Raw genomic sequence first — 9141 nt, 5'->3', positions numbered from 1 at the left:
AAGGGCCTTAAAACCTCCTCCCCCCCCCCCCCTGCCATGGGCAGGGACATCTTCACTGCCCCAGGCTGCTCCAAGCCCCAATGTCCAGCCTGGCCTTGGGCACTGCCAGGGATCCAGGGGCAGCCACAGCTGCTCTGGGAATGCCACCCTGTGCCAGGGCCTGCCCACCCTCCCAGGGAGGAATTTCTGTCTTATATTTAGTAAATTGCAAGAAAAAATATTTATTATTGCTGTATGTAGCAATTCATCCCTCAAGCTTTTTTCTGCTGAAATCAGAACTTCATGCCCTGTCCTGAATATATTTTTTATACACTTGCAAATTGTTTATATATATTTTTTTCTTTAATTTGATCCTTTCCTTTTTATCCCAAGCCAGGACAGGTCACACTGGCTGCTTTCTGCTCCCAGTACCAGGTGCCATCTGAAAAATAAAGTGGTTTGGATGAATTGTGCCTTGTTTTGCATGCCACTGTGTCTGGCCTCACCACAAGTCTGGTTACCATTATCAGGGAAAACAACAGGCTGTTCCTCAAGATAAATGGACTGGGTTAGAAAACTTTGGGCAGATGTGGCGAAGCAAAAACATCTCTGGATCAATGTGTACGTTTTTCAAAGAAATTCTAGGAAGCCTGAATAAATTATCCTCCAGCCTATCACAGCCTTACTTCCCTAAAGCTCACAGGATTGCTGCTGGATATAGGAATTTTTCTTCCTTATGGAACACCTTTTGCCTGCAGACTTTTTTAACAAACGTTGCTAACCTACATGAACCAAAGATTTTGTTCAATTTGCAAAATCCTCTCTTTTTTTCTGCTGGCACAGAGTCCAGAACATACTGTTTTTACCACATGCAACTGTTCTTTTATTGCTCCCAGCCTGGAAAAAAAGACATTATCTTGTTATTCTGACCTATGACCACAATCCCCCCACTAAATTATCTCTTGCATTTTCCTCCTGCTTTCAAAGTTTCAACAGAAAGGGAATTTATTTTATAACCATTTTGCATTAAGCATGACTGAAGTTAACCATGAATCCACTGCCTCACTGCAGTGAGGGCACAAAAGCTGAATTATTCCTTATTTGATATCAAAATCATTCCTGCCAGGCTGCCAACACATCTGGTACTTTGCAGGGAGCAAACACAGGACTGGCACCCAAAAATCTGGTGAAAAGAGGAAATCCAGGGCCAGTTCTGGGTGAGGCACAAATGCCCCGAGCTCTGGTGTGGTGTGGAGGAGAGAGACTGGATAAGGAAGGAGAAATCAGGTTGGGAATTGGATGGAAATTCTCTCTGAACAATTAAATACATAAACACTATTGACTAAATAGGGATCACTGGAGGCTCCCAGCACTCAGACACCCTCTAAGGCATTTGGAATGGTTCTTTGGGTGCAGCAGCAGGCTTTATAGGTGGTATCTGGATGGAATCTGGGGGAGGTGGGTTATTTAGTGCATCCACTGTAAGAGCCAGACTCCAACTCCAGCAGCACTGCACAGCCACAGCCACCTGCTGCTGTTCCTTAAAGACTTCCCAAAAAATCCATAAATCTGAGCTGGGGAGGAAGAGCAGAGTCAAGGAACACATTTCCCTTAAGCTCAGTGAAGCACAACTGCACACACTCAGCTGCAGCTCAGTTCATCACACGCTTTCTCATTTTGCCCTATTTTTCTGTCCTTAATCACCTGAGGAAGAACTTCATTCCCTGGAGGGCGGCAGAGGCCTGGAGCAGCTGCCCAGGGAAGGCGTGGGGTCTCCCTGTCTGGAGACATCCCAAACCCACCTGGATGGGTCCCTGTGCCACCTGCTCCAGGTGCCCCTGCCTTGGCCTGGATGATCTCCAGAGCTCCCTTCCAATCCCAGCCATTCTGTGATCCTGGGAATCTTCCTGAGGACCCTGCTGCCCTTTGAGAGGAGAGGTGCTTCCTTGCCTTTTTTTTGCACCAAATATTAGATCACAGAAGTGGCTCTTGATCATTTCTACTTCCAGTGCAGAAAGTCCTGGCAGCTTTATCAGATTCCCTCTGTGCCCTCACAGCCTCCTTTCCATGCCACACTAATTTCTACTTCCTCTTTAATGTTCTTTATTCAACCTCACAAAATTTGCCTGTATCTCCATTCTACTGAACCCAGTTTGCTTTCCAGTGCTGCTTTTGACCCTTTTTCACTGCATTTAAGTGCATTTATCTTTCAGCACAGCTGATCCTCCATCCCCCCCTGCATGGGGACATGCCAGGGGCTGCCACGCAAACGAGGACTTCTCTGGGAACAGGAGGAGCCAGCCTGGGGTCAGCAGCAAGAAAAGCCCTGTCAAGAGAACAAAAACCAGACAGGGGCTGCTCTGGACGTGCTCTCCCACCCAGGGAAGTGACAGCCACTGAGCTGTTACGTTTCTCCATGGGGATATGCTGCCCTGGTCTGACATGGGAGCCTAAAAGCAAAGGGCGGCTCTGCTCTCTCCCTAGGAGCTGTCAGTCATTCCTTTAAAACTAGGGACAACAAAAGGAAACACCTGCCCACAGAAACACTTGAATTAACACATTCCATCACTCCAAGAAGCTGTGTTTATTTTACTCTCTAGGCTAGGTGCAAAGTTGGCAGTGGCAGCAAAAGGCTGGTGGGTGCAGAGAGGCAGAAAGATGAATTAATCTTTAAAAAATTCAAATAAACCCCAAAAAATAAATCCTAACCTACAAAAATAAACCTCCATTTCTAGAGAAATTAAGTAATATTTTGGCTGATGTATAGAAGATTCAACATCAGCATCATGTGGGGGGTTGGAACGAGATGAGCTTCAAGGTCCCTTCCAAGCCAAACCATTCCATGATACTGTGATCTTTTAAATGAGCTCCTGGCAATTAGCAAGAGTTCACAGGGGCTGTGATTAATTGGCAGAGACTCCAGAGCACTGACTTAATTAATTAGAAATCATTAATTCTGTGGAAGGGAGGGACAAGCAGACTGTAAATTCAGCTCCAGATGCAGCAGTGGCATTGAAAGCTGTGCTAAAAGAAAGGTTAAAGAGCTTTAAAGTGCCGTTCCCCAAAACCTCCTCTCAGCACAAAATGCAGATCAGACACTGGGAATTCTGGAAAAGGAGCAACACATGGCCTGGACACAGATATGGAGATTTTCACCTGACTGTTCTTCTGTGGGGGGAAAGAAAGGTTTCATTTCCTTGTGAATATCAAAGAAAAATCACAGAATCACGGAATGGTTTGGGTTGGAAAGGACATTGGAGATGATCCAATTCCAATCCCAACACCTTCCACCAGCCCAGGTTGCTCCAAGCCCCATCCAACCTGGCCTTGGACACTTCCAGGGATCATGGGGCAGCCACAGCTGCTCTGGGAAATCCATTCCAGGATGGATTCCCTGCCCTATCTCAGTTCAAATCCAGAAGAATCTGGTGCTCCAGGTAAATATTCCATAGCACACAAAGGCTGTGGCTGATGGAGACACAATCCCAGCTCACTCCCAGGACCCTGTGGATCCAGGAGCAGGAGATAGTCTGGAAACAGCCCCTGCACTCACAGGTTCTTCAGGCTCAGCACAACATCACTGAGGTCACTTGTTTGTCAAGAATAAGCCTCAGTTTTGGTTAAATCCAAGGGAGATTCCCCTATTTTATGACTCATGGAAGGATGCGATCAGATTAAATGTTCAGATAAAAAAAGATCCAAATAAAATTCAGAAAATTAAAAGCCATGGACTCAGAGGGCTTTTTAAAACCTTGGAAAATGTGTTTCATGTCAGAAAATCAGATTTCTAGTTTGGATTTTGCCCTTTTTTTTGTTTAAAGCCTCGTTGTATTATTTGGGTGGAGGTGAGCCAGTGTTAACTCCAAATATCACTGTGGCAGACACCTGCAAGAGACTCTTGTTCATCTGCTGGCTCCCAATAATTGAAAAAAAACCCCATAGCAATTCAATTTTTATAATTTTCTTTGGCTTTACCAAGTCCTGAAGCCTCATCAGTGTCTTCACATCAGCTCCACATCATTTTGTTTTAGGGGACAAAAGGTTCACTCCTGCTCTGCTCCAGCTCCTTCTCACTGTGCCTGTCTGAGGAGCTTGGCAGGAAAGTGCTGCAAGGGCTCATCCCACGTGTGAGATCTGATCCTGCCCTGGACTGGAAAATCCTGTGGACAGATAAGTCTGGGCCACGTACAGAGAGCTGCTTGGATTCCCATTTGGAAAGCAAATCCTAAGTGCTGTTTAATGCTGCCATTATCAAATGACTGCTTCAGATGCCAAGTTGAAGAGACAAAATGTGACTGAGGAGTTTTCTCTGGAAAAAATATCAGTCATCCTTTAATTAGCACACAGTGCAGAGCAGTCTGCCCTTATCTGCTCAAAAAATACATGTTTACATTCCCAACTTGAGATTCTCTGCATCAGAAACTGGAGGGACAGGACAAGGAATGGTTTCAAACTAACAGAGGGCAGGGTTGGATGGGATATTGGGAAGGAATTCTTCCCTGGGAGGATGGGGAGGCCCTGGCACAGGGTGCCGAGAGCAGCTGTGGCTGCCCCTGGATCCCTCCAGTGCCCAAGGCCAGGCTGGACATTGGGGCTTGGAGCAGCCTGGGATGGTGGAAGGTGTCAGGGTTGGAACTGGATGGGCTTTAAGGTCCCTTCCCACCCAAACCATTCCAGGATTCAGTATCTTCAGAGCTATGAAGGCCTAAAGAATTGATGCACAAAAGAAGTTCTGTGCAAGAAGGACACTAAAGACCATCTGCAGCATTTTAGGGTGGGGAAATCCAATTCAGAATCTTCAGAACTCTATAAATGCACAAGAACTCTGGAAAGCACAGGAAAATAGTCTCAAAATAACTGCACAGACCAAGCTTTTCCTTCTCTTACCGCCCTGAAGGTGTAAGTGCAGTGTGTGAAAACTGAAGAGGAAAATTGGGCCATCACATCCAGCCCATGCAGCCATTAGAAAATAAACCATTATAAAACAAACCATTATAAAATAAACCATTATAAAAATAAACTTCCTCATGTTTAGTGTATAAAACTTAATGGCTCTCCCACTCCAAAGCTGTATCAGTGAAACTAAAAAAGCTCTTCCTGTGCTCTTTGTTCTGCACAAGACACTGAACTGTACAAAGCTCATTGGTTTTAAGGCTAATTAGAATGTTCACAATTAAATAAAATGCACTGCTGTGTTTGAAGTGAGAAGATGCTGCACTCCAAAACTCACAATAAGAACACATTCATGCCAAAATTAACTGGACTTTAAAAAAACACATGGAATGAAGTCACAGTGATCAGTCGGCAAAACACCCAGCCTTGTTCTACACCATTACTGGAACTGGGCTCAGTGCTCCTGTACAATTATTTTTCAAGGATAGAAAGGCAATAACACTAATTTTTAAATTATCATGATTACATGAAAGCAGCCCAGCAGAGAGCAAACAGTGCCTCCACAGAAATCCATTCCCTAAATCCTGAAAACATCCAGAGCTCAGTGCCACAAAGTCAGATAAATCCAACTATAAACACAGCTTAGTTTTGCTTTCCAGAGCCAGGATGACAGATTGGAGCTGTGCTGAACACCTGGTGTGTGGTCTCAGTCCTGGGCTGGCTTCTTCATCCTCAACCCTGCAGGTTTTACCTCTGCACCCCTCAGAGTCACCTGGAATTCTGTCCCAGCTGATGAAAGCCAAGGGCTGCTGTGACTTTGCCTCTCCCAGCACACCAGCCCTGTTATTCTCCATCTCTTCCTTTATTAATAATTGAATTTGTGCCATCCTGCAAGTGAAGTCACTTAGCAATTCCCTCCCGTGCAAGGGCAAGGGCAGGTGGAGGGGGCATCACTGATCTGATCCTCAAAGCATTCATCAATCTCAGAGATTTTTAATGGATGACTGTTCCAAAGGTCTGAGGGAAATCAGATCCGCAGACATTAATGGATTAGGTGTTTCTTCAGAATTTACATGCACAGCAGTGGGTAAAACATCATGTTTGTCATGCAAAGCTGTGCCAGACCAAGGCAGAAAGGGAATTATACAGCAAACATCCTCCTGATGTTGGCAGCTTTGCTCCTGGCACAGCTGACAGAGCAGTGAGAATTCTGGAATCACTGAGGTTGGAAAAGAGCTCCAGATCAGAGTCCACCCTGTGCCCACTTCCCACCCTGTCCCCAGCCCAGAGCACTCAGTGCCACCTCCAGCCCTTCCTGGGACACCTCCAGGGATGGGCACTCCAAACCTCCCTGGGCACTTCCAAGGCCTGAGCTCCCTTTCCATGGGGAAATTGCTCCTGGTGTCCAACTTGAACACACATGAGGTGCTGGTTGTGCCAGGAGCAAAATAACCTCATTTACAGAGTCCCAGCCCCCCCCGGCTGCCCCCTCCTGTCAGGGACTTGTGCAGAGCCACAAGGTCCCCCCTGAGCCTCCTTTGCTCCAGGCTGAGCCCCTTTCCCAGCTCTCTCAGCCTCTCCTCGTGCTCCAGACCCTTCCCCAGCTCCGTTCCCTTCCCTGGACATGCTCCAGCCCCTCAGTGTCTGTCTTGGAGGAGCTCAAATCTGACCCCAGAACTCCAGATGTGGCCTCAGCCGTGCCCAGCACAGGGGACAATCCCCTCCCAAGTCCTGCTGGCTACACTATTTCTGATACAGGAACATTAACAGACTCCACAAAAAGTACATTTGATATTTAATTTCACAGTCTCAGCCTGCTGTAATTCCCCAGTGACCCCAGAAGAAATAAATACCCTTGGAAACAACCCCAAACAAACAGGACAGAACCCAAAATCTCTTTCTAATAACTCCTATGTTGCATGAACATCTACAAAAATCGAAGAATCCTGGGTTCAGATACCTTCAAAAATATTTTCAGGAGGCAAAGCAAGCAAATAATTCAAAAATCCTCACTCCTGCCTGATCACTGCCTAAAAACTCCAGCTTAGACCCACGACACGAGGCAGGAATTTTCCAGGTGTCCCTCAGATCATTCCCTCCCCACATTTATTCTCCTCCCGGCGATCCCCGCGTACCTTCGGAGTTGAGGGTGATGAGGGTGACGTTGTTGCCGATGCTCTGGCTGCCCACCTGGCCACTGTTGGACACCGAGTCGCTGGCCCCGGAGCCGCTCTCGCCGTCCTCGTTGTGGCTGTCGTCGTGGCCGGGCACCTTCACCACGATGGTGTTCTGCCGGCGCCCGGGCACCGCGCTGCGGGCAAGGAACGGAGGTGACCTCGGGGAAACAACCCCTCTTTTTTTCAGGAATGCAAGCATGGAATATCCAAATTCCAGGCTTAGCGAGTTCAACTCGTGGCCCTGCGCGTTGTTAGGAGGGAATTAAAAGCGCTAATCCATAAAACAAATGTGTTCTATAAAATCAGCTCCTTTAAACCATTCTGGTCCTGTGTAACTCGGAGCTATCCAGCAAAATAAAAACAGCAGAAGGAAAAAAACATCTTAGGTATCATTCCTACACGTGCCTCAATGGAAAAGTCTAGGCCCTGTGTGCAAAACAGAAGAAATATTGAAGTAATTTATGAAAGCATTTTAATTAAGGCCATTTTTTACCCAGAACTCGGAGTACCACTTGCTTAAAATTTGCTTTAGATAGTCCAAGTTTTCCTTGAACTGCACATTCAGCTGGTTAAATACAGGATTTTGGTGTGTGCCCATGGGATTGTGCATCCATGGAAAAATCCACAGCTAGGGCAAAGCCTTCCTTAAATCCCAGCTCCTCCAGGATGTTCTCTCCCATCACAAGGGAAGCAAGAGAAACAATCCAAGCCCAGGTTCAATGTTTCCCCTCATTGTTACCTCGAGCATTCCTCGTTGTTCCCATCAAATTGCCTTTGAAACTGGACCTGCCCAAGGAGGGAATGAAGGGAGGATTCCAGGGAATGCTACTAACTTGCTGAGGATGTTCTCCAGGGAATCCGCTGCTCTGCTCAGCGGCTCCTCCTGCCCCACCATCTTGGCCACGATGGAATTCTGCCGGTCGTTGTTGAGGATCACTGTGGTCTGAGGGACAACACTGCAAAAAAAATCACAGAGGGAATGGAAATGTAAAGGAGAAAAGCTGATAAATAATCCATGAAGAGGTTTCTGGTTTAAATAATCCGGGGAGGCCTCTAGGCCTCACTCCCTCTCCCGACATCGCGGGCGCGGATCAAGCGCTGACGCCGGCAATCCATCGAGTTTGACACCTGCACCGCCTCGAGTGCTCCAGCTTTTTGAGAGGATGGATGGCTCCAATGGAATTATATAAAGGTCCATGACCCCTGGGGAAGCAATAAGGAATTCATCAATTCAGGACACACAGGGGGAAGTCTGTAAATCACAGCTGCACCAAATTCTTTCTGGGAGAATCAGAGCATTTGCAGAGGTACTGCGGCCAATTTACATGGTAATGCACCAGTTTCAGTAGGGTAATTCCCAGGAAAAAAGAATTTGAATGGATTTATTGCAAAAGTGGATGATGAGTTTGGTTAAAGAGCATCTGTTGTCCTCCAGGGCAGGGAGATGAACAGCACAAGAAGCATCAGAGCAAACAGGGCCAGACTGTAACTTTAAATAAAAACAAGACCCAACTACTTCTTGTGTGCATTTCACACATGAAAAAAAACCTAAAACCAAACACCAAAAAGCATTTAGTGTGTGAGAAACCAGAAAAACCTCTTATCACTCCTGATGACAATGGAGAAGGAAATAACTCGAGATGTGCTAAGTTTACACTGGACTGCAAAAGTAAATATGAAGTAAACAACTGTCTGCACATGCAGATTAGCACTTGATCTGTTTGCAGGGATCATTAACATTACTGCCACACCATCACTCAATATTCTGAGGTGTGGGTTTGATGGTTAAACTGTTCCTGCTGTGCTCACTGAGAACTTCAGGAGAGAAATTCTGGTTGTGTTCCCCTTTGCTTCCCAAAACCCAAAAAAGGGGTTTTTTAGGGGAGGAAAAAACAGCCCGCTCTTGTTTGCACTGCTCCAACATCCCAAACGTGCCTGGTGCTCATTTATTTTCCCTTGGCTAATTGCTGAAACACAAATTAGGCCAAGCTGGTGACAACCAGAGTGTTTCTACAGCTGTAGCAGAGCACACACTCGAACATTCACGTGTCTGGGTAATGCTGAAGTGCCAAATTATCCCTCATTAGGGAAA

At 46.4% G+C, this 9141-nt stretch overlaps 1 protein-coding gene across 2 annotated transcripts in view; it reads right to left on the bottom strand.

Annotated features, from left to right (window-relative positions):
- BANP (BTG3 associated nuclear protein) overlaps positions 1–9141 on the bottom strand; it is a 104961-nt gene that overhangs the window by 81232 nt on the left and 14588 nt on the right. For both annotated transcript variants that reach the window (XM_017741403.1, XM_008639148.2), the window contains exons 4-5: positions 7883–8005; positions 7008–7183 (exon numbers count right to left, since the gene is read on the bottom strand). In XM_017741403.1, coding sequence (XP_017596892.1) covers positions 7008–7183; positions 7883–8005 — 299 coding nt within the window. The remainder of the gene's footprint in view (positions 1–7007; positions 7184–7882; positions 8006–9141) is intronic.

The sequence above is a fragment of the Corvus brachyrhynchos genome, unplaced genomic scaffold (genome assembly GCF_000691975.1).
Source record: "Corvus brachyrhynchos isolate BGI_N302 unplaced genomic scaffold, ASM69197v1 scaffold365, whole genome shotgun sequence".
Taxonomy (NCBI): Eukaryota; Metazoa; Chordata; class Aves; order Passeriformes; family Corvidae; genus Corvus; species Corvus brachyrhynchos.
This window is presented reverse-complemented; position numbering and strand designations above follow the sequence as displayed.